We start from the raw sequence: 26,082 nt of genomic DNA, 5'->3' as shown, positions 1-26,082 counted from the left end.
CGTACTACACAATAACAAAAGACAAACATTTACAATTCAGAGATAATTTTGTCATGCTAGTTGGGTTTTTCACTGACGAAATACATTTTTTTCTTTAGTGTTTGAGTAGAGTAGTATCTTCAAGTGTCGCTCTTTACCTGACTTGTGTAATTCGTCATTGGCAAAAATGGCCGTTTCTTAAAATAATTAGTGCTGGTAAAAATGTTTTCTGCTCCCGCAAAAATATAAGCTTTCAAAACCACTTTTTATCTTTATAAAGTTAAAATTGTACTCACATTAGAGCATACAGAAAAACAACAGCGCGTTTTAAATCGGGAAACTAAAATCGTCATCAAAACTAATGCAACATTTTTCCTTTCAAAATAAAACGGCAGTTGTTGAAATGCGAGTTAAATATGAACATTTTAATTGATTAGTCATTAGCGACGAGGAGTATCCTTCTGTAAATGGTACAGTTGTGTCCTATTCCCAATTCATTTTACTAAACAGGACTATTTTCTCATCAATTTTAAATTTCATAGGGAGAATTAATTTAAGAATAGTCAAATAAAAAATTAAAAAAGGACCTACGTATTCATAATGTCGGATCAGATCAATGTTGCTTTTTTTAAGAAAGTGGAAAGAAATAATTGTGACATCCTAATGACCTCCCATTGGCACGCTGTCGATAATTATCTCTATTTTAATACATAATTGACTCATCCAGATCAAAAATAATGAAGTCACCATCATGATTGTTTATTCTTGTACACACAGAAGTGAAAAACAATGTAGTGTTTCCAAACAATGTGTCACCAACCCATAATTTTTGCAGCTGAAGAGGCATTAAGACAAATGTCATGTTAGAACTCATAATCTCATATAATACAGTCATATCTAACACCAAGTTATGGAATCCAATAAAAGCGCCTTTCTGTATTTCATGACCCAATAGATTTGAATTTTAAAATGATAGAATTACAGTTTTTTTTTCTCCAATAACCATAAATACATCTGACTATAATTCAAGTATGCTTCTATAGTACAATATAGATGTTATAGACACACACATATTAATAACGATAGCATAATCCTCTCAATGCTCGCCTTAAGCGCCAATAAATGCACAGTGAATTTAAGATGGAACTGCAGCTTTGAAGCCAACGCTTGCACAAGTGCAAAATAATTTTAAAAAAAGACATTCAGGATGATAAACCCTGAAAGTGTTTTTAATATGTTTTGGTTGATATCGTGCGGATACATGCGAGCACAAAAGCGGAAAATGCTGAAGACAATTATTATTATGATTAGAGATCTCGCACTCGTTGACATATGGCCTCTGTGAATTCGGAGCACTTTGAATTTCCTCCCAGGTCTCCGGTTCGGACCTGGAACAAAATCAACAAAGGCATTAATAATAAGAATAATAAGATTTCATTTTAAATCACATTTGAAGGACACTTTTGTAAGATAAAATGACAAAGTCGCTTGGCAATTGCTTGTTCATATTGTATCAGTTTTTGTAAGTATAGAAAACATCATTGTCATAAGAAACTTGCCCAGAGTTTGGTCGTTGTCATGGAGACCTGACACTGATTAATCAGACTTCGCCCAAAGTTTGGTCGTTGTCATAGAAACTATACGTACTATACTCTGTTTGCCTATATAAAGACTGACCCACTGTTCATTCGGAGAGAGAGTTGCAAGGACAACAGACTGTGAGCGGTTCACCGCTGTTCGAGCTCTCTCCCCATCCTGCAGTCTGGTAATAAACCTATTTCCTATTAAATTGATCTCACTCTTTCTTGACCTGCTCCTGAAGTTGTATTTTCAGATATATCACTTTACATCCAAAAAGGCCAAAGATACGAGTAAAATGGCATTAGAATGGCAATGTAAATCAAAATAACAGTTAAATAAGAGGCTCCATTGACAGGGAGAAAAAGTCTTACCTTTTTGTCTCGGATGGTGTCAAAACAGGCGGCCTCGATCCTCTTTGCGTGCTCGTGTAGGCCCATGTGGCGCAGCATCATGACCGCGCTGAGCAGCAAGGCGGTAGGGTTAGCCATGTCTTTTCCCGCTATATCCGGAGCAGTTCCGTGAACCTAGAACAAGTATCCAAAACATAATCCTTGAAAAATCATTTTTTTCCATGTCTTCTAACTTGAAAACAGATTTTCTATGCAATAACAGACATACAGACTCAAAGATGGCAACTCCGTTGGCACCAATGTTGCCACTGGGGGTCACGCCGAGTCCTCCGATAAGTCCGGCGCAAAGGTCACTGAGGGTTAAAAAATAAAAAAGTTTGGTATATTTACAATCATGGATCATAATCGATTGACTGTATATCAAACATCCTTCTTAATATATCCCATGAGCCTTTTCTTGGTACTACAGACACTTGCGCATTCAAGTTATTTTTTTTGTTCATTTGAAGATCCACAACATCCATGAGTGAATTCTAATGAGTCCAGGGTTAATGAAAAGAAAAATAGAAAATAGAAGGATGTACAGTGGTACCTCGTCATTAAGACAGAAAAACAGCAAGAACACAATGAGAGGCTGTTTATCATTGTAGCGCACTGTCTTTACGTAAATAACTACTATATCTACGAGCACTGAACGATTTATTCAGACGAGTTTCGACCAGGAAACGCACAACGCGCATGCGCGGGCAAGAAGAGGGCTTTCTGGGTAATGAAGTATACTCGTGCACACAACACCGATAGCCATTGGCACCCTTTCTCAGAATAAAACTTCATTACCCACAATCAATACGTGGGTAGGCTGAGCTGTTGCATTTTTTCAGTGTTATTCCTTCCTTAGCCTGTTAGCTACCGCGATCGCTCATTCAAGACTACTTCTTGTTGGCAAGTGGTCGTGCGTTACCCTATTGTGAGGACATTTGCGTGCATCATTTTGGGAATATTTTGAAGGGAATAGTACAACAGCAAACAGTCCATCGATAGCGAACGTGAGGGCGGAGGCGTGGCAAACCGCCAACCCGGAAAACGAAGGTAACAAAAGATTACAACAAAATTAGAATTCAGTTTTGTGTAAAGTTACATTAAACGTATGTTTGAGTGTGTCTGTATATATTAATCCAAGTTCATTTAAATTTGTTTGTTCGGTTACGAGTGTGTTGCCGTGGATAAAGTCCCCCCCCTGCCAGCTTCTATGTCCGTCTGTGTATCCTCCGCGAAATGCGTCTAATTTTAGTTCTATTAAACACATTTCATTACTATTAAACCACTAGTTATGTGTTACTTTGTTAAAAGTTTAGAATTAGAAGAAATAAAACATTTTTTCCAATCCAATATCCTGTTTTTGGTGTTTTTTCAGAGGGCTGGAACAAATTCATTTGTTTTCAATTCATTTCAATGGGAAACGTCCGCTCGAGTTACGAAAAGCTCGACATACGATCTCAGTCTCGGAACGGATTACGATCGTATGTCGAGGTACCACTGCATATGTCATGGCATTGGTTCATAGAGCTCAACCCTGCTATTCCCCTCCGAGCCACTAGAGGGCATTGCTGGTACCATGTGCCGTCCTAATCAGTTGAAAATTGTTCATTTCCCTTCTTGTTGTGTGCATTTTAAATTTCCTTACCTCAAAATGTCTCCATACAAATTGGGCATCACCAGAATATCAAACTGCGTTGGATCCTGCACCATCTGTTTATCACATATAAACAATGGAATGGTTGTTCAAGTAAAAAAAAAAGGCAAATATTTAAGGAAAAGTGAGAAGGGACTCACGTTGAGGCACACCGTATCCAAGTACATTTCAGTAAATTTAATATCTTTGTTGTTTTCAGCAGCTTCTCGGCATTTTCGGAGGAAGAGCCCATCGGACATGCGCCTGATACAGTAAGATAGAAACACGACTAAGTTATCAGAACGTATTATACATTTGCATGGCCTTCAACTTACATAATGTTAGCCTTATGAACAGCCGTAACACTGCTCCTCTTATTATTTCTGGCATATTCAAAGGCGTACTCGGCAATGCGTTGGCTGGCCTGCTCTGTAATCAGCTTAATGCTCTGCACGACTCCATCGACAATCTGCAAAAAAAAAACACATAACACTTACAATGAGCGACATTTGACCTCAACGACCTGTCTGTCTCTTACTTACAGGTTGATGGAAAATAACTACCGTATTTTCACGACTATAAGGCGCACATAAGTCTGAAATTTTCTCCAAAATAGACAGGGCGCCTTATAATCCAGTGCGCTTTATAGATGGACCAATACTAAAATTGTTATCACGATAAAATAAAATAAATCAGTCGATGGGACAATTATGGCATGCAGCCCTCGACTCTACTATTTTTCCGTAGATAAAGTACTGCGCAGTGACTGCTGGGATATATAGTTTTTTTTGTCAATACACCCAATGGATTGTGGCCTGCCGATCGGCATCAAAACTAGCTAGCTACTATTTGCAAATGGATTGTGGCCTGGCGCTCGGCATCAACACAGTTGCGAAGCATGGAAGACAGCCTTGTAATAGTTACGCTAGCTACTAGCTAGCTACCATTTGGGAATGAATTGTGGCCGCCTGGACGAACGTATAAAACTCACCGTTTTCGATGACTCATTTGGACAATTGTTCAATTCGGACACAGAAAATGAGGACTTTGATGGATTTGTGGGTGATGATGACGTGAGTACGTTGTAAAATGTCTAAATAAAGTACTACCGAACTCAGTTTTGCTTCCGTTGCCTTTTTAAAACGTGTTTTTAGCATGTGGGTGTAGCGTGCAAGAACTATATATTTCTATATATTCCCAGAAGTCACTGCGCACCGGAACCCGGAAATAGGCTACTTCCGGTAGCCAGCGCTATTGCGTTTCGATGTTCATCCATATATAATATATAATATATATGCGTCTAATAAAACGGTGCGTGCTTTGTGTGTTTAAAATACAGAAATAGCACTTGTTACTGACACTGCGGCTAAAAATACGATGCGCCGAATAGTCGTGAAAATACGGTAGGTAAGGTGAAGTATTTACCACATGTTCGATACCGCTGTATTCCCCTTCGGTGTTCTCTCGGATGGTGACGAGATTGACGTCCGTGTAGGGCGTCTTGTAACCCTCGATGGAAACGCAAGGCCTGACGTTGGAGTAGAGGTCAAAGGTTTTCCTCAAAAGGAGGTTCATGGAGGGATGACCAGCAGCAATTGGTGTCTTCAAAGGACCTGTAGACCAAAAAAAAGGGATGTAGCACACAGTCTATTTAAATAAACGGCACTCTGAAACATATTTCAATCATGTCACTCGAGGATAAACGTCACTTGAACTCAGTGGCGGTCCGTGCATTTTCTCGTAGCGCCTTCAACGGGTAAAATCCACTTCCTAGCAGCATTTAATGATTAATTACAAATACTGGAGCTTTTCAGACATTACAATCGGGCCGGGGGGTGATTTTCCCGGAAAAAGACAGCGATGAACGTACCAGCAAACATTGCCTGAAAATGGGGTAAAATCCACTTCCTAGCAGCATTTAGTGATTAAATACAAATACTGGAGCTTAAATACAAACACTGGAGCTTAAATACAAACACTGGAGCTTTTCAGATATCAGAACTTGGCCCACAATTGAAATATTATTTAGGAATATAGCCATATTTTACTCAGCAAAAATCCTTTTTAACTGTACACAATATCCATCCTCCTTTCCTTCTTCCTTCTTTTCTATCGCCATCGAAACTAATGCTGAAAGTGTTTTCATATTGAAGCATTTAACCAATCACATTTCAGCCATTATTTGTTGCCGGGCTCAGAAATCTGCCTCAAGGCCTTCACAATCAGTTCTGCAGGCTCTGCTGCATTTAAAAAGCGTCGATAAGACTGTTGCTTTAACCAATCAGATTTCGAGTTGGCAACACCACAATGCCTTGTCGCAGGCGTAGGGATACGTCATCGCTTTCACCAACTATGATTAGCCATAGCCACCAAACTGTATTTGGAGCGAACTGCACAAGCAAATATATTGTTGTGTTGATTCAAAGCCATTTTCAAGACGGACTATGGCAGAAATACGACAGGACAGGCTCGACTTTCAGCATTAGCTTCAATGGCGATAGAAAAGAAGGAGGATGGATATTGTGTACAGTTAAAAAGGATTTTTGCTGAGTAAAATATGGCTATATTCCTAAATAATATTTCAATTGTGGGCCCGGTTCTGATATCTGAAAAGCTCCAGTGTTTGTATTTAATCACTAAATGCTGCTCGGAAGTGGATTTCACCCGTTGAAGGCGCTACGAGAAAATGCACGCACCGCCACTGACGTATATCCACGTTATCTTACCCTTCAAACCCATTTTGTTCCTATCCATTGATTCTTTGGCATCCGCAGGAATGACCCACTTCCCTCCGGGACCTTTGATGGCCGTCACATTTCTCTCCTCCCACCGAATGGGTGCCTACATAAATCACATAACATACACATTTACAAAAGAGACAATGTCATTGCTTTCCCCTCCGCGAAATGCGTCTAATTTTACTTCAATTAAACACATTTTATTACTATTAAACCACTAGTTGTGTTACTTTGTTAATAGATGGCGAATTAGAAGAAATAAAACATTTTTTCCAATCCAATATCCTGTTTTTGGTGTTTTTTCAGCGGGTTGGAACAAATTAATTTGTTTTCAATTCATTTCAATGGGAAACGTCCGCTGGAGTTACGAGAATCTCGTCATACGATCTCGATCTCGGAACGGATTACGATCGTATGTCGAGGTACCACTGTATTTAACATTTAGTATTGACCATAAGACTAATTACAACGACATATAAAGTGTTTAAAAAGTCAAGCGGTACGAACTTCAGCTGCTTCAAATATTTTCATGACCGCAGTGGAGATCTCTGGTCCTATTCCATCCCCAGGGATCAAAGTAACAGTATGCATCTAGAAAGCAGAAAAATGGAAAAGTGTTTTTTTTGGGCGCTAATGCTAGCAAAATACAAATATGAGCATCCTAAATTGCAGACACATACCCCACGAGGGAATACCCTGGTCTCTTTCCTCAAGGCTCGTGACACATGCTGCGCCTGTCAAGCAAAAACACATGTATGATATTTTTGGTGCGGTAAAGAAAGACTCGCTTACATGTTGTCAAATTCCAGGAATTAATAACACAGGAAGTACATTCAGTGAATGTACATGATAGGTTTATACACTTTAATCAAAACAGGGAGACATCATTAACATACTCTGGCTACAACTTGCAAGGAAAATCACTCCTGACTCGTCCTCGTCCAGGATGATTCTAAAGAAACGGCATCTTCCTCTGTCAATTTAGTCAGCGCATAATCAAAACAATTGAGGTACCATATTTTCACGACTATAAGGCGCACATAAAAGTCTTAAATTTTCTCCAAAATAGACAGGGTGCCTAATAATCCAGTGCGCTTTATATATGGACCAATACTAAAATTGTTATCACGATAAAATAAAATGAATCAGTCGATAGGGTACACCGACTCTACTATTTTCCCGTAGACAAAGTACTGCGCAGTGACTGCTGGGATATGTAGTAGTTCTTTTGTCAATACACCCAATGGATTGTGGCCTGTAGACATCAACATTAATACAGCTTGACAAAGCATGGGAAGCACCGTTGGAAAAGTGACGCTAGCTACCAGCTAGCTACTATTTACGAATGGATTGTGGCCTGTATACATCGACATCAATACAGCTTTACGAAGGGTGGCGGGCAGAAGAATTTGCACGAATAAGCATAATAATTTCTTTATAAGGTAAACAGAGCGACCGTATTTTAAAACAATAATGCGAGTATTTTCGGAAGTGGATTCGATTATCGCCATCTGCCTGAATCCAAGTCAAAGCACTTTAAGAGTCCCTCGTAGATCTTCATTGCCAACTCAGATCAACAGTCTCGGCCTGGAACGTGGTGACCTGTCCGGTCAATAGTCCTGAAAACAATGAACTGGCCTCGAAAGCAGTTGAGGGGGGAAAGTGTCCTCTTACTTGGTCCCAACATAAAGCATACATTTATAGCTTTATTACCTATTAAAATGCTTATGAACATATAGTAACATCCCAGAATAAACCCAACAGTACACAATCATATTTATACTATCAAGAAAAATATCGACAAAAGACCAATAGAGGTTCCTGCCTAAAAAATAATAATAATATAACCATGAGTGAGTCATCATGTTTTATTAAAAAAAATGATGACAAGGCTTGGCCTAACTCACTGCACAATCCCTACTTAATAGACATCACTAGGTAAGGTATAAAAATCGATATTTCTCCTTCCAAAAGAATAAATTGCTTTAATACATAACTAAGATTAACTTACTTCCTTTCCCTTGATTTTATCCTGGCCAGTGATCGATAAACTCCATTTTCTGAGTAGGTTAATCTGTAGGTGAGGAACATTACATGGACAGTTGGAGCCTCGAAGCGGAAGTAATTCGGACAATTTAGCTGTCAAGATCGTTTAGAATTGGCTGGGAGGTTAGTATTCAAAATAAATACTACAAGGTCTAAAAACGCCGTCGTAATTGATTAAAATGTAAACACTATTTGGTTACTATAGGAACCTGCGGCAAGGGCGTGCCTAATCATTTGGGCAGATAGTTACGGTATTCACCGACGACGCGGATGATGAATGACCAAAAGAATAACTGGCCCTGAACTATCATTGGGATTAAAGGTTACGTATATGATATTAAAATTATTTAAAACTGGGGGGGTTTCCCCGTACATACCGCTGACCTCCACGCATTCCCGGCCATTCTTAGCTAGCAGCTTGTAGCTAGTAGTCACCAAGGTCGATAAAGCACGAGTGCAAAAAGTTGTCAAGCTAGATTTTGACACCTAGAGGATATCAGTTATTCGCTCTACACAATAAACCTATAATACATTCGCATATGCACAACCAGAACGAATACGTACGTCTTTTAAAATTTATATAGGTTGTAATCTTCTAATATACTGATAGTCTGGCTGGTTTTATAGTGTTTGTTCATGACAACGACATATATATTGAAAGGTTTTTCAATACGACGCTTTTAAACTGAAACAACACGGAAGTCGAGTAAAGCCGGTTTTTATATTATCCACATGGCATGGTTTCCTTACTGTACTTAAATCATCGATTGAAATATGTATCACTTCCTTTTTCACAAACAATAATAAGTATAATATAGTCCCAGATTGACGTAATATTTTTTAAGAATCCCTGCCGTTTTGATAAAACTCGCTCAAATTTTGAATATAATTGAAAAATAGAACAAATGTATAAAGCAACAAATCCATTATTGTTCTTATACATTATTATTGTGACGTAAAATATGTAATAAGCTGTACTAGTATATTGATTATCGCATCACACTACCGTAGCAGCTGTAAATCAGTCAAAATGTAACTGATAAAATAATTTTGTGCGTCAAAATGAGAATTAAAGGAGAAGAATCATTGTAAGTATTGCTAATATTTGACCATTAACGTGAAAAAATATGTAACGTTTCAAATGGAGAGGTAACAACTACCAGCAGGTGGGGCAAATTGCTAATTAATCTTTAATTGACAGCCACAGCATGTTGTAGGATGTTCACAAAAAATATAGTATATATATATATATATATATATATATATATATATATATATATATATATATATATATATATATATATATATATATATATATATATATATATAGATAGATATAGATATAGATATAGATATAGATATAGATATAGATATATATATATATATATATATATATGTATATATAATCTTTTTTCACAAAAAATATAGTACTATATATATATATAAATAGTACTATATTTTTTGTGATCATCCTACAACATGCTGCGGCTGTCAATTGAGGATTAATTAGCAATTTATACCATATATATATATAAATCTAATCTTTTTTTCACAAAAAATATAGTTATATATATATATATATATAAATCGAATCTTTTTTTTCACAAAAAATAGTACTATATTTTTTGTGATCATCCTACAACATGCTGGGGCTGTCAAATGAGGATTAATTAGCAATTTATACCATATATATATATATATATATAAATTTATACAAATAAATATTTGTTTAAGACAAAATGGCACACTGTACAATTTGTTTGTATAGGTAATAATCTTTATGGTATAAAAGAGTTATAAACAGCTCGACATTCAATCACATTTTGCTACAGGTTTAAAAAAAAAAAAAGCAGAGCAATGGGAGGCTCCCAAAAGCATCCAGCAAAATGGAAAAGCTCTTAAATTACTCGGAATATTTAAAGAGTTTAGCAGCATAATTTCCCTGCATTAATGCAGGCTAGGAAATGGCACAAAATGCACAGTGTGCAATAAAGACAATGTGAAAAAAAACACAAAGCAGCATGTCTTCAGCATAACTTACCCGCTACCGCACTGCGATTTTCAATTAACAATACTTTTTTTTTTAAAGCCCTATAGTTCATATGGCATACTGCTTTGGCTGCTTTTTCAAGCTCATTGATCTTTCAGTCTGGGAAATAGCGTGAGTTGCTCTGTTGTTTAGAAGTCTGCATTCATGAAGAATATCTGTTGAAGCAACAACAACAACAATAAAAATCCTTAAATGCGACACTTATCCAAGCGACATTTTTCTTACCATTAAACTGTTTGTAAGCTTCGTCAACTATGGCGTTGTTGGATCGTTTTATTTCCCAGTAAGTATCCTCCACCCATGGCTTGCAATCCTGATGTTCAACAAGTTGTCCGTTTTTGTAGAGACCGGCTTCCCAAATCAAAACAAAAGCATCAAACATTTAGATTGAATTCATCCGTGTGCGGTCGATTGGTCGCCGGTCTTTTGGTCGCCGGTCTTTTGGTCGCGGTCTTTTGGTCGCCCTGACCGCGACAACGGGCGACCAAAAGACCGGCGACAAAACAAGGTAAAACAACACGGTCTACGCATGAATAAAAGCCAACAATGGCTATGAGCAGTTTCACTGAGCCGACGTGCGAGTGTAGAAGAGTTTGTATGTACATGCGCTGTCCCTTTAAGAAGCTCCGTCAGTTCAGTCAGGGTCTTAACAAGTTCTCCAACAAAACACAATAAAAGTCCGGGAAATTTGGAGCTTTTCTTTAGCCTAATAATTACTAGGGCATTAAGTATGACTAAATAGTCATTCGCAGTTTGTATTTAGACATCAATACAGCTTGACAAAGCATGGGAAGCACCGTTGGAAAAGTGACGCTAGCTACCAGCTAGCTACTATTGGCGAATGGATTGTGGCCGCCTGGACGAACATATAAAACTCAGCGTTTTCGATGACTAATTTGGACAATTGTTCAATTCAGACACAGAAAATGAGGACTTTGATGGATTTGTGGGTGATGATGACGTGAGTACGTTGTAAAATGCTTAAATAAAGTAATACCGAACTCAGTTTTGCTTCCGTTGCCTTTTTAAAAACGTGTTTTTAGCGTGTGGGTGAAGTGTGCAAGAACTATATATCCCAGCAGTCACTGCGCACCGGAAACCGGAAATAGGCTGCTTCCGGTAGCCAGCGCTATTGCGTCTAAAAAAACGGTGCATCCTTTGTGTGTTTAAAATACAGAAATAGCACTCGTTACTGACACTGCGCCTTTAAATACGATGCGCCATATAGTCATGAAAATACGGTACCTTCCGGGCGACCAAAAGACCGGCGACTAATCGACCGTGTACCAATTCATCAACGTACTTTAGTGAAAAGTTGCATTACTGTATCTCCAAATGAAAGATTGTCATACCTTTAATGGTGTCATCAATGTCTTTGCATAGTTGGTACAAGTCACTCCCACGTCCAACCACTCTCTCGCCTTCAATTTAAAGCGCACAAACATTTAGGATTTGTGTTTGTATTGACATTAATAATTCATAGGTAGAAACATCTTACCATCTAGCACCTTGACATTGGGGAACATCTCAAGAAGGACGGTTCTATACGACACGTTTCTGCAGACTAGAATAAGAGATTGTTAGTATATACGCGCAAATATTTCATTTTGTTTGGGGAAATGTTATGAATTCACCTGGATTTGAATAATTGTACGTGTTGTCATTGAGACGAATACTTTCTAGTTTTCTCAAAGACTGAAGGCAGATGAGGTTATCGATACTGTTGGAAAAACAGCAAAGTAAAATAAGGGAGTTATTTTAAATCAGCAAAAATAAAGGGCGTTAGAAAAAATATTAAATACATTGAGATACCTGGAGATCATATTACCAGCAAGGTTTAAATTCTGTAGATTGTCACAACTGTACAGGGCCTCTGGAAACAGAAATACATAAACAGTCCATTTGAAAATGAGTGGAATACATACGCTCCCCTACTTACAAACGAGTTAGGTTCCGAGCTATTGTTCATAAGTTGAATTTGTTCGTAAGTTGCTCAGTGCTATATTTTGTATTATAATTTATGTTTAAGGCCTATATCAGTATATTGAAGGTTTATATAAGTGTATTTGTATGTTTAATGCTTGTATAAGTAACACGCATTGGTTTGTACTGGAAAAAAAAACATTTAATAAAATGGAGAGAATACATAGTTTGTTATAGATCTAAAACCGATTTCAAAAAGTGCATTTTCAACTAAAAACAACACAATGAAAAAAAAACTAAATTTTGGATTAAAAAAGTGCAATTATTGATTTAAAAAGGGGAAAAACAGGAAATATTCCCTATACATCTATAAACTTCATTTGAATTCGATCATAAAACAGAAATTGGGCACTCATGATTTACTTTTTCGGGCCGAACAAAGTGATGCGGGCCAGATTTGGCACCCGGGCCGCCACTTTGACACCTGTGCTCTAGTGTCCGAATACTTACCTAAATTGGAAATCCTGTTAGAAGCCAAATTGAGAACAGCAAGCAGCCGAAGAGACGACAATGGCGCTAAATTGACAATATTATTTCCAGACAGGTCCAGTCTCTCCAAATTCATACACTCTCCTATACAGCCAAGATCGTTTATTCCTGTCAAGATAACAAGCACCTGGTCAACAAGGCGCGATTACATCGATCCAAATGTTACGAGGCGACCTACCGAGACCCCTGAATTTGAGAAACAATATGGACTCTAAATCAAACTCCCCCGAGTGAGACTTGAGCAGCACGGCGGTGATCTTCTCCACCTCTCCCTCTTAGAAGGAACAAATATGAGACTGCGGCTCAGCAAAACACTTTATGCAGGGGTAGGGAACCCACGGCTCGGGAGCCATATGTGGCTCTTTTGATGGGTGCATATGGCTCTTTTGATGGGTGCATATGGCTCTTTTGATGGGTGCATATGGCTCTTTTGGTGGGTACATATGGCTCGGGAGCCATGTGTGGCTCTTTTGATGGGTGCATATGGCTCTTTTGATGGGTGCATATGGCTCTTTTGATGGGTACATATGGCTCGGGAGCCATGTCTGGCTCTTTTGATGGGTGCATATGGCTCTTTTGGTGGGTACATATGGCTCGGGTGCCATGTGTGGCTCTTTTGATGGGTGCATATGGCTCTCCGCTAACCTGTGAGCTAAAAATATGGAAACCATCAGTGAGAGTTGATTCCTGAACACACCAATAAGAGACTTTTTGGTGAAATTAATTTTAAAAAAAGCACATTTTCATGTATATTTACTTTTAAATTTTGAATACGGCTCTCAAGGAATAATATTTTTGAAAGTATGAATTGTTCATGGCTCTTTCTGTCAAAAAGGTTCCCGACCCCTGACTTAATGCAACGCGTCCAGGTGAGTTATCCTGTATATGAATTATGAATATCTCATCTGGCAGCAGAAGATCTACTGCAGGGTTTACTGACATTGATGGATGGATGAAATTATGACTCCATTTAGCTCCTTTTAGACATAAACTCCTACTGAACATGACTGTTTTATGGTGCGCTCGTTTAAAAATTCACTTGATAACTAAAAGGATCAGCAGGTTAACCGTTCATAATAATGCATGCTGCGTATGTGACATTACACCATCAGTTGTGGGGGAAAACTCCATTTATTGCCTCTTTTTACATAACGTGACAACAATTGCTGTCATAAAGTAAAGTAGCGTTACTTTACTTCGTTCGAACCTGGGCATAAAATACGTTTTTTTTTCATGATTCTGCTTAATGTGTAGCTATCATCAAGTGCTAGCATATTTAAGCAGCCGAGGCTAGTGGGGCGTAATTGCGAGGAAACAGCTGCTACATTCGGAGAGAACGATTCGGCAGTGGGAGGGTTATTAAATTAATAAGGAAAAAAAACGTAATTGCTGCACTGGCGAGAACACGCACACGCATGTTATGTAACATAACGGGAAGCTAGCTAACTCCTAGCCACTACTGACGCGAGCGGCTAGCATAGCGGCGTCGCAACAAGCTGCGTTCCGACTTACCTTGCTCTTTATGATCTCGCTTTGAGTCCATCTTAGTTGATAAAAAGCTTCAAAATACACCCGTATGAATGAACACGGTCGAGTTGAGATATTAAGAGTCCAGACTAGACCGGTATTTAAAAAGGGGGGAGTGTGAAATTGGAACGTGTCCTGCGGTGGAGTTAGAGATTAATGTTTCGGCTGCAATGGACGCAGGTGGATGGGATGGAATAGGGTTAGCAACCCTGTTGCTGACCGGCTAGCCGGAGTGAGAGCATCTCACCCGGGTTCAGTACCATGGTTGGGGGTCGCTAATACTCGTGGACTTTTTTTTCCTTCCGTGCAACAGGTTCTATCACAGTTGTGTTAAGTGAGCCATTGTGATGATAATTGTTACATCCGGGGACTCCTCTCTTTACGACAGTTGTTCCCGTTAACTTGAACGTATCGGTCCAAAAGTGTACTTTGGGTTTTATTCCCTCAGGAAATGCCATGACCAAACCGTAAAATCACTTGTTAGATTAAATAGCAACTCTAAAATAACTTGGCTGGCCAGTTGTTCTTTAAAATAAAACGGGCAGATGGTAATTTAGGGGGAAATAAGCAACTTGGACAACCTGACAAGCGAATTGTGGTGTTAAAGAGAATCTCAATCCTATATTGATAGGGAATAATACAATATATCTAGTGCCACTAATAAATAAAATGTGTTCTTATTGATATTTAAATGGATAAATCCGATTTAAGGTCATAAATAATCGGTCTCAGTGGACTACCATTTATGGCCATTCGTATACATAAACAATGTCACGTGACCAAAAAGGCGGAAGCAAATGTTTTTTTTTTTAAATCGCATGTTTGAGTTAAATGCATCACCATTGTAAATACTTTGTCAACCATAAAAATAAGACTTTATCATTTCTTGAAAGTTATAGAAAACTTAAATATTATTTGTTATGCCTGAAACATGATTATATTTGCTTGTCTAATTCGGGTACACAAATTCTTGAATTTACTCAGCAGTCACACAATTAACGAACTTAAAGAAACACATTTCCCGGTATGTGGGATGAATTAACGCGTTAATTACAAAACAAACTCCATCAAACAGATGAGTAATTGCTTCATAAAAATCAGCAGTATCAGGTCGCCCATAAATCTACACAGAAGGCCAGTAATTAAAGACAGCATTGGGCAGCGAATCATAAGTCACCAGCGTTTAATAATTTATTTATCTGACATCCCATTGGGCCAGCCAGGTTCCCGTGGGTATCAGACCCCGAGCAGCCGCCGCCGCCGCAGCATCGTCCCGCAGACGCAGACCTCCTCCACACTTGCTTGCCATGCTACACCATCATTTTTTAGCTCTTTATATTTCATTCTCTGTTATTTTTTCCCCTCACTGCACCGTCTACGTCTTGCAGCCATGACTCGCCGTGCATCCACGGACGGCGATGTCACCTGGTGAGACGGGGGAGGAGGAGAGACACTGCAGCATCGTGGACCCCCCCACCCCGCCACGGAGACGCTCACCTCTCACGGCCCCTAAATGTGTTGGCTGTGGACCCCCTGCGTCGTCAACCCACGCCATCGGCAAATGACTTGATAATCATGGGAAACAAGCAGACCATTTTTACAGATGAACAACTTGATGCCTACCAGGTGAGTGAGTGTCAAGCAGTGGTGGGCCGTCAGGGCCTTCAAGGCCTTCTCCGCTGGCCTAAGAAATATCTGAATCCTATATTATATTTTGTCCATCAATACTTATGAAATAATTCCAAATGGTCTGTTAGCTTCATTTCATTGCTTTTCCCCCCTGTTTGCACTGCTTCCAGATGTGTGTTTTCATAATGAAGCATTCAACCAATCACATTTCAGCCATTATTTGTTGCCAGGGTCAGAAATCTGCCTGAAGGCCTTCACAATCAGTTCTGCAGGCTCTGCTACATTAAACAAGTGTTGATAAGACTGTTGCTTTAACCAATCAGATTTCCAATGCCTTCTCGTAGGCGTAGGGATACGTCATCGCTTTCACCAACTATGATTGGCTAGTGATTAGCCAGAGCTACCAAACTGTATCTGGAGCTAGCTGCACAAGCAAATCTATTGTTGTGTTGATTTAAAGCCATTTTCAAGATCATTAAATGCTGCTAGGAAGTGGATTTTACCCGTTGAAGGCGCTACGAGAAAATGCACGGACCGCCACTGGTGTCAAGTACACTTTCCTTCATCATTATCATCATCATCGGCTTCTAGGGAAACATTTCAGGGCGGTTAGAAGAACATTTTTTTGTCTTTCCATAAAAACTTAAGCTCATGATTTAGTACCATATGCAGGTTTTGATTGCAAAAGAGCGTGAGGAAAGGCCAGATTAGCCCAACAGACTGAGAAACGTCCTTAATAATCTAACACAGGCTTTTTAATTATTGATGCCAAGTCAGCATGATCTGCTGTGAAACTCTACTCTCTGGAGACAGTTTGGTCTTCAAGAGCTATTCTCTAATTTCTCCTGCCTGATACCTTTTTTAAAGTCCCTCAGTAGCACGCCGTCAAGGAGATTTTGGACTAAATTAGCCCGTTTAGCTCAAACAATGAGAAGACGGTTTCATTTTTGGGGAAACAGCTGATAAAGGATTTTTTTTTAGTCCTTTACTCACAGATTTGGCTGTATTTGTCCTACTCACAGCTCAGACAGACAGAAGTACATTGAGTTCACCGTCCAGACGGTTGTTACATAATGTGCACGCCGCCGTATTCGCGCAGACGGTCCAGAAAATGCCAGAACGTGTCCCCGATGGTTGCAAATCTAATCCCATAAACCAGGGGTCGGGAACCTTTTTGAAAGAGAGAGCCATAAACAATTCCTATTTTCCTAAATGTTATTCCTTGAGAGCAGTGGCGGACCGTGCATTTCCTCGTAGCGCCTTCAACGGGTAAAATCCACTTCCTAGCAGCTTTTAATGATTAAATACAAATACTGGAGCTTTTCAGACATTACAACCGGGCCGGGGGGGGGGGGGTGATTTTCCCGGGAAAAGATAGCGATAGACGTCAATGGCGAAACGGCAAAAAATGCACTAAAATGGGGTAAAATCCACTTCCTAGCAGCATTTAGTGATTGAATACAAACACTGGAGCTTTTCAGATATCAGAACCGGGCCCACAATCAACAGTCTTATCAACGCTTGTTTAATGTAGCAGAGCCTGCAGAACTGATTGTGAAGGCCTTGAGGCAGATTTCTGACCCTGGCAACAAATGATGGCTGAAATGTGATTGGTTAAATGCTTCAATATGAAAACACATCTGGAAGCAGTGCAACCAGGGGAAAAGCAATGAAAGGAAGCTAACAGACAATTTGGAATCATTTAATAAGCATTGATGGACAAAATATAATGTGATTCAGATATTTCTTAGGCCATCAGAGAAGGCCTTGAAGGCCCCGACGGCCCGCCACTGCTTGAGAGCCATACTCACAATTTAAAAGTCAAAATACATGAAAATGTGCCAATTTTTTAGTCATTTGACCACTTTTAAAGTACAAAAAGTCTTTGAATTCTTTTGACAACATTGTTACGCTGTTGCTAATCAATGAATATCAATGAGTATCAATGAGAGAATAGATGCAGAAGACTCTAATGAAAAAAAAAAGTCAATGCCACAGTGCCGACGTGACGTTCCTATTGGTGCATTCGGGACTCGGCTCTCTCACCACCGGTTTCCATATTTTAGCTCAGAGCCATATGCAACCATCAAAAGAGCCACATGTGGCTCCCGAGCCATAGGTTCCCTACCCCTGCCATAAACTGTAAAGTCATTTACGGCGCTTTCATTTGTGTCGCGTAAAGCGCTACTTCACTTAAGATAAACGTATGGGGCGGCTGTGTGTAACATTTTCTTGGTTCTCTTTGGATTGCAGGATTGTACTTTTTTCACCCGCAAAGAAATCTTACGGTAAGTAAAGTCAGATCATTTGTTGTACGGCTATATATATCTCCATATTTGGAATTAGCGGATTTGTCAACTGCGGAATGAGGCAGTCAAGATCTAGAACAGGGGTCGGGAACCTTTTTGACGAAGAGAGCCACAAACAATTCATATTTTCCAATGTTATTCCTTGTGAGCCATACTACGAATTTAAACGTCAAAATACATACATGTAAATGAGTGCCTTTTCCATTATTTTTATGTAATTTCATCACTTTTAAAGTGGAAAAAACGGAATATTTTAAAAAGATTCTTATGCTGTTGCTAATCAATGAGAGGATGCATTCCATAAGAGTATACTGCAAAAAAAAATGGAGATTAAATCAGTTCTAGATGTAATATCTCAGTTCTGTCTTCCATATTTTAGCTCACAGGTTAGCAAAGAGCCAGATGCACCCATCAAAAGAGCCTCATGTGGCTCCCGAGCCATAGGTTCTCTACCCCTGATCTAGAAGGTTCTATCCCTGTGCCTCCCTCACCCTGTTTCCGGCTGCGCTTTTGATTTGATGGGATGCTGTGACTATTTCAACTTGTGCATGATGAATATTAATGAGAAGTATACTCGATGCCCCTCCCCCTAAAAAAAATCTACCAATCAAGCTACTTAAATGGACATATCATCAAGTGACATCAATAGTTTTTGGACTTTCATGAGTCTGAATGGTCTCTTTGTTTATTCACTTTCTGTATGGCTTGTCCTTACAAGGGTGGCGGGGGTGCCGGAGCCTATCCCAGCCAACAGGGGACAACCGGAATCGGTTGCCAGGTCATTGCAAGTGATGGATTAATTATTAATACAATTTAATTAACATGGAAGACATCTTTAAACATACACTTGTTACAACTTGCAAGGAGAAATCACTCATAACTCGCCTTCGTTCAAGAGGATTCTGAAGAGCGCCATACTCAATACATTTAATGTCATCTGATTCAAAACAATTGCATAAGCTACCCGAATAACACCATTAAGGTCAAAAAACAACTGCTCATATTAGATCGAAACCAAAAAACCTGCGTAAGAATTTGCAGTATAAGCATAATCATTTCTTTATAAGGTCAACTGCCGGTGTCCAAGTCAAAGCAATTTATGAGTCCTTCGCAGATCTTCATTGCGAACTTGCATCTGGGTTGCATCGAGGTGTATCTCCCAGTAAACAGTCCTTGGAGGGTGAGGTGTTACGTCAACAAGCTGGAGCCAGCAGGGTGACCTTGAGTTTGCCCCAGTCTCAAATTAAAGACACTTATACAAAAGTAATTAAAATGCATACATCTATAATATTATCCAGAATAACCCCAACAGCAAGGTACCGGGAGACAAAGGACAACCATTCGCGCTCGTAACTGAGGACGATTTAGCGTTAGCTAGGCTAGCATGCATGTTTTTGGGGATGTGGGAGGAGACTGGAGTACCTGGAGAAAACCCATACGGGCATGGGAGGAACATGCAAACTCTGGAAACCTCGATTTCACGACTCTCAGGTGGGCTCGCGAACATTTTCAACATAGCCGGCGAGCCGTACGCACCCATCAGAAGAGCCACATGAGGCTCGCCAGCCATAGGTAGGTTCCTTTGACCTTTTGCTAACTACTGGGCCACCGCCGGTCAAATGAAATCGCCTTCGTTAGCGGAATGGCAATCGGTCAGTGATATTGAATTGACTTTGAGGCCAAGGGTAGCATTTGGCCAGGGACAATCAGCGGGGGGCGAAACAGGGTCGCGCACTTTATGACCTTCATAAAACACCGATGGTTTCGGCCCACACTTGCCACGGTTACGGCACGGCCACGTTACGCCCGGTAAACGGCTTGTTCTCCCTGGGCTTGCGTGGGTTTTCTTTGGGTACTCCTGTTCCCCCCCACATCTCACTAGCATGCATGCTAGGCTAATTGTAGGTGAAATTATATTATATATATACGTATATATAAATATAGGTGTATGTGCACGTATGTGTCTGTTTATATATATGTATATATATACATGTGTATATAGATATATGTATGTATATGTGTATGTATGTATATATATGTGTATATACATGTATGTATATGTGTATGTATGTGTGTGTATATATATACATACATACATATACACATACATACATATATACATATATACACATACATATATAAACACACACACATACGTGTACATACACCTATATATATATAGTTGGCTGGGATAGGCTCCAGCACCCCCCGCGACCCTTCTGAGGATAAGCGGTTCAGAAAATGAATGAATATGTCTTTCAGATTTAAAAAAATGAGTTACTACATATTAAATAAGTTTCTTTTGCTATTTGTGTGCGAATTCAATTGAAAGATGACACAGTAAATATGTATTTTTTTGTTCCTGTAGGTTGCATGGTAGATACCACGAACTGGCTCCCCACCTGGTGCCCATGGACTACACGAAAGAACCTGATTGTAAATTACCGCTAGCCTTGATCGTTAACATGCCAGAGTTGAAGGTAAATATTGATTATTATTATTTTTTATATCTGCTAGTTCATTGAAAAAGTCTCCCTGACGTCAAAAAACAAACAAACAAAAAAACACTCAAATCCTGCTCGTGTCTCGGTTAGTGCTACGCTCGTAGAAATTAATAAATTCAATAAATAATCCAATCTACGGCTATATGTCGAATTGTATAGAATGTGTTTAGAGTTATATTTGTTTACTGCTGCTATTTTTTTCACTGTTAATGAGCAGGGGAATTCTCAGAGTACTGTTGACTCATCCGTTGCCATTGACAAATGTGAATGGGAGAGTTGGCAGTCACCATTTACTTAGTGAGTTGAACAATTGGTGATCCAATGAAAGATGTTCTATGTTTTAATCAGTGGTGGGCCGTCAGGGCCTTCAAGGCCGTCTCTGCTGGCCTAAAAAATATCTGAATCATGTATTATATTTTATCCATCAATACTTATGAAATAATTCCAAATTGTCTGTTAGCTTCCTTTCCCCCTGGTTGCACTGCTTCCAGATGTGTGTTTTCATATTAAAGCATTTAACCAATCACATTTCAGCCATTATTTGTTGCCAGGGTCAGAAATCTGCCTCAAGGCCTTCACAATCACTTCTGCAGGCTCTGCTGCATTAAACAAGCACCGATAAGACTGTTGCTTTAACCAATCAGATTTCCAATGCCTTCTCGTAGGCGTAGGGATACGTCATCGCTTTCACCAACTATGATTGGCTAGTGATTAGCCAGAGCTACCAAACTGTATCTGGAGCTAGCTGCACAAGCAAATATATTGTTGTGTTGATTTAAAGCCATTTTCAAGATCATTTAATGCTGCTAGGAAGTGGATTTTACCCGTTGAAGGCGCTACGAGAAAAGGCACGGACCGCCACTGGTTTTAATTGCTAATGTTTGTTTGTTTTTAAGGGATACATGTCCAAACATGAGCCTCCGAGCCGAATACGCACGTTGCTAGCCAACAATCGATCGATAATTCTGTTTTCAAGCGAGCAGAATTGATTTTGAATCATCATCCTGACACGTGGGAGGGTCAGAGTGTCCGACTAACCACATTGTGTCAACTCACGGAAGTTAATGTGCCATGAAAGGCCCTATTCCGGGAACTATTTCTCCTTTTTTGGACGTAACGTGATGGCTCTTTGGAAAGAACACTTATGGAATTATTGCGTAACACCACTGTCTTACAGACAGACAGACGAATACTACTACACCAATGCGTTTTTTTACAGTGTGTTGGAATAATGATTAATACCATTAAATCATTACAGACGCTCCCCTACTTACGAACGAGTTAGGTTCCGAGCGATTGTTCATAAGTTGAATTTGTTCGTAAGTTGCTCAGTGCTATATTTTGTATTATAATTTATATTTAAGGCCTATATAAGTATATTGAAGGTTTATATAAGTGCATTTGCATGTTTAAGGCTTGTATAAGTAACACATATTGGTTTGTACTGAAAAAAACATTTAATAAAATGGAGAGAATACATACAGTACTGTATACATCCATTAGAGAGAGAGAGAGAGATTTACTAGAAAGTGGCCGAAAGAAGCTATCTAATGACGATTGCAGTTTTCTTTTTTTCATCATAAATGATGCGGTAGCACTGTATGGCATCATTCAATTGATTTGCAAACTTTGTGCAACGTTCAATATTTGGGTCCTGCTGCTCCATCTTTATGTTTAGAAATGGTACTGACGGTCGAACCATTCAAGTTGTATTCCCGTGCAACGCTCACCACTTTCTCACGCGCATCAAGCTAGCTTCGTTATTATTGCCACTCATTTCAAATGAAATGGCTTGCCTCTTCCTTGCAACTCCCTCAATAGAAGCCTTTCGCTTTTTACCAACCATATTCAATAATGGATGCACGAGATATTTAATGATACAAATGAAAAAGGTTCTTTGCGCACTGGAGATACGTTCACGCACTTCCGCATTGCATTTAAACAATTATCTGATTATCGCCATCTGCCAGAGTCCAAGTCCAGACAAGGTATGAGTTTCTTGCAGATCAGCAGGAACACGGGGTTTGTTGCCGTCAATAGTCCTGAAAACAATGAACTGGCCTCGAAAGCAGCTGTGGGGGAAAGTGCCCTTTTGCTTGGTCCCAACATAAAGCATGAATTAATTTATAGCCTTATTACCTATTAAAAATGCTTACAAAACATATAGAAACATCCCAGAATAAATCCAACAAAGTGATTCCTATTAAAAGGCAAAAACTGTAGAATTGTATGTGCTTTCTTCTCATAAAGGTGTCTTTTGCGTTCCTTTGAAGGAAAATCCATTCCGCAACAGGATCGTGGAGTCCTTCTCCGAGGACGGCATGGGAAACCTGAGCTTCAACGAATTTGTGGATATGTTCTCGGTCCTCAGCGAGATGGCGCCGCGGGAACTCAAGGCCATTTATGCCTTCAAAATATACGGTGACGACGCAAACTTACACATTTGAATACAGTCGTACCTCTACTTGTGAAATGAATTGGTTCCAGAACTTTTTTCGTGGCTTGAATATTTCGTTTGTTGACGTCATTTTGAGGAATACGCTTTTCTCGCTTGCAGATTTCAACGTGGACAATTACCTGTGCAAAGAGGACCTGGAAAAAACACTAAACAAGCTGACTAAGGAAGAGTTGACCCCAGAGGAGGTGCAGCTGGTGTGCGAGAAGGCCATCGAAGAGGCCGACTTGGACGGAGATAACAAGCTCTCCTTTGCCGATTTTGAAAATATGATATCAAGGGCTCCTGATTTCTTAAGGTAATACGTTCACACGCGTGCAAACGCAACACCACGCCATTCGGAGTCAAGTCAAGTCCTTGTCATTCGTTAATGACGACTTCGATACGACGGTTTGTGCGTGGTCGTGGCACGCCGACCTTAGGCCGCTCGCCTATTTTGAGCCCGCACCTTCGTCATATCGTTGAAATATATATATGGTGGTGGCCTCGCAGTTCTGGGGTCGTGGCTTCGATCCCAGCTAGGTCCTCACTGTGTGGAGTTAGTGTGTGTTTGGGGGGTTTCTCCGGGTGTGCCGGTTTCGTCCCACATCCAAAAAACATGCTAGCTCTAGCTGGTTGAACACTGAACATTGCCCAAGCCTAGCTATGCTAGGTTTCCTCCGTGACTGGACGTTTCGTCGCTGGACATTTTGTCGACGGAGAATTCGTAAGGTTAGTGGTTAGAATTAGGGTTGGGGGATAGTGGTTAAGGTTAGTGGTTAAGGTTGCTGGTTAAGGTTGGTGGTTAAGGTTGGTGGTTAAGGTTGGTGGTTAAGGTTGGTGGTTAAGGTTGGTGGTTAAGGTTGGTGGTTAAGGTTAGGGTTAGTGGTTAAGGTTAGTGGTTAAGGTTGGTGGTTAAGGTTGGTGGTTAAGGTTAGTGGTTAAGGTTAGTGGTTAAGGTTAGTGGTTAAGGTTAGTGGTTAAGGTTAGTGGTTAAGGTTAGTGGTTAAAGTTAGGGTTAGTGGTTAAGGTTAGTGGTTAGGGTTAGTGGTTAGGGTTTGTGGTTAAGGTTTGTGGTTAAGGTTTGTGGTTAAGGTTAGTGGTTACGGTTAGTGGTTAAGGTCAGTGGTTAAGGTTAGTGGTTAAGGTTAGTGGTTAAGGTTAGTGGTTAAGGTTAGTGGTTAAGGTTAGTGGTTAAGGTTAGTGGTTAAGGTTAGTGGTTAAGGTTAGTGGTTAAGGTTAGTGGTTAAGGTTAGTGGTTAAGGTTAGTGGTTAAGGTTAGTGGTTAAGGTTAGTGGTTAAGGTTAGTGGTTAAGGTTAGTGGTTAAGGTTAGGGTTAGTGGTTAGTGTTAGTGGTTAGTGTTAGTGGTTAGGGTTAGTGGTTAGGGTTAGTGGTTAGGGTTAGTGGTTAGGGTTAGTGGTTAGGGTTAGTGGTTAGGGTTAGTGGTTAGGGTTAGTGGTTAGGGTTAGTGGTTAGGGTTAGTGGTTAGGGTTAGTGGTTAGGGTTAGTGGTTAAGGTTAGTGGTTAGGTCCGTCGACGAAGCGTCCATTCGACGAACCATCCGGGGACGAAGTGTCCGGCGACGAAATGTCCGGGTACCGGTCTCATCGTGCCCTGTGATTGGCTGGCCACCCATTGTTCCTAGTTGGCTGGGATAGGCTCCAGCACGCCCCCGAGAGCCTCGTGTGGATCAGCGCTTCAGAAAATGAATGAATCTTCGGGCGTCTGAATAACTTTGACCATGTGCCATGTTGTGCAGTACGTTCCACATACGAATCTGAGACGGCGAAGCATGGCGAGGGCCAAATGGTCCGTGGGTCCGTCCCCTCCAGCTTCCGCTGCCTTCGCCTCTGCGACGTGTGCTCGGACCGAGCCCAAAAAGACCGCACGGAGTGGAATCCTCAGGACGCCGGATGTTTCGACGGACCCGGCCGTTTCGGTTCCACTCGTCCAATCGACGGCGGGCAAACGAGAGCGGCGAGAAACCCCGCCGTGGATTCTGCGCTTCGCCAATGCATAAAATGTCGATCTACCTACTGTGTGTTGCACATGTCGTACACCCGGCCCCGGCCCCGCCGGATATTACGTATCCGTGGATGGACGGCGTAGCATATGGAAGCGGCTAGGTATACGTACGTATGTACGTACGTATATGCACTATTTGTAAGCGCATGCTAAGCGAGCGTCTGGCTCTTTGGCACCAATCTGCTTTATTTCACCTTCTGGTTATGCTTGTTGAAATGTAGCCTAATGACAATCATACTTTGATTTTCTCCAGCTGATGGAAGGGCTAGCTTCCCTTTTCTGCCTTGGCCATGACCGTGACGTCTTCCTAACGCCCTTTTTTCAATAGGCATTTTTCAAGTTTTACATGAATTGCATTATTTGGAATAAATGTCTTCTCCGTGACGGCTTTGGGACTTTTTTGGGGGGGTGTTTAGTGGTCTTTATTGAAGCCAATACTGTAAAAGATGCTATTTTTTGTGGGGGCTAGGCTGGCTTCTTCTATTAGCAAATTCTTTAATTCTCTCAAGTGGACAGAAGAAAGTATAAACTTGATTCCAAGACAATAAAACAAAGTGAAAACACTACATGGAACAATAACACAAATTAAAACTCACAGAGACAGAACATTTAGAAAAGGGTGTCAGACTCGGGTTGGTTCGCGGGCCGCTTTAACGTCAACTTGATTTCATGTGGACCATTTTAGATATAATATTTAGAATGTTCTCGCCCTCGCGTCTGCGGCTAAGATAGATGCGGCGCCCTCGGGGATGGGGGGAGTGCGGA

At 40.3% G+C, this 26,082-nt stretch overlaps 3 protein-coding genes across 4 annotated transcripts; 1 reads left to right on the top strand and 2 right to left on the bottom strand.

Moving 5' to 3' along the window:
* Positions 1-714: 714 nt before the first annotated feature.
* On the bottom strand, positions 715-8,856 carry idh3a (isocitrate dehydrogenase (NAD(+)) 3 catalytic subunit alpha). Of its 2 annotated transcripts, XM_077596108.1 has the most exons (12): positions 8,744-8,825; positions 8,332-8,394; positions 7,001-7,054; positions 6,828-6,911; positions 6,309-6,423; positions 5,008-5,195; positions 3,918-4,051; positions 3,744-3,846; positions 3,595-3,659; positions 2,179-2,263; positions 1,932-2,084; positions 715-1,367 (listed from the first exon to the last, which is right to left on the bottom strand). In XM_077596108.1, the coding sequence occupies exons 1-12, from the start codon at positions 8,768-8,770 to the stop codon at positions 1,287-1,289; spliced, it is 1,152 nt and encodes a 383-aa protein (XP_077452234.1). In that variant the 5' UTR covers positions 8,771-8,825; the 3' UTR covers positions 715-1,286. The 2 variants fall into 2 exon arrangements, with proteins under 2 accessions (XP_077452234.1, XP_077452235.1); XM_077596109.1 differs by lacking the exon at positions 8,332-8,394 and having other exon boundaries at positions 8,744-8,856.
* cib2 (calcium and integrin binding family member 2) lies at positions 8,473-25,701 on the top strand. The gene is made up of 7 exons (XM_077596111.1): positions 8,473-8,489; positions 15,804-16,041; positions 18,298-18,332; positions 20,722-20,833; positions 23,131-23,278; positions 23,415-23,610; positions 25,052-25,701. The coding sequence occupies exons 2-7, from the start codon at positions 15,991-15,993 to the stop codon at positions 25,071-25,073; spliced, it is 564 nt and encodes a 187-aa protein (XP_077452237.1). The 5' UTR covers positions 8,473-8,489; positions 15,804-15,990; the 3' UTR covers positions 25,074-25,701.
* Positions 10,115-14,780, bottom strand: lrrc61 (leucine rich repeat containing 61). The gene is made up of 9 exons (XM_077596110.1): positions 14,401-14,780; positions 13,067-13,162; positions 12,850-12,996; positions 12,229-12,289; positions 12,051-12,136; positions 11,915-11,980; positions 11,769-11,837; positions 10,642-10,767; positions 10,115-10,571 (listed from the first exon to the last, which is right to left on the bottom strand). Exons 1-9 carry the CDS (start codon positions 14,429-14,431, stop codon positions 10,465-10,467), a joined length of 789 nt encoding a protein of 262 aa, XP_077452236.1. The 5' UTR covers positions 14,432-14,780; the 3' UTR covers positions 10,115-10,464.
* Positions 25,702-26,082: the final 381 nt, after the last annotated feature.

This window comes from Stigmatopora argus, chromosome 3 (assembly GCF_051989625.1).
Source record: "Stigmatopora argus isolate UIUO_Sarg chromosome 3, RoL_Sarg_1.0, whole genome shotgun sequence".
Lineage (NCBI taxonomy): Eukaryota > Metazoa > Chordata > Actinopteri > Syngnathiformes > Syngnathidae > Stigmatopora > Stigmatopora argus.
The sequence above is the reverse complement of the archived record's forward strand: the minus strand, read 5'-3'. Positions and strand labels throughout refer to the sequence as shown.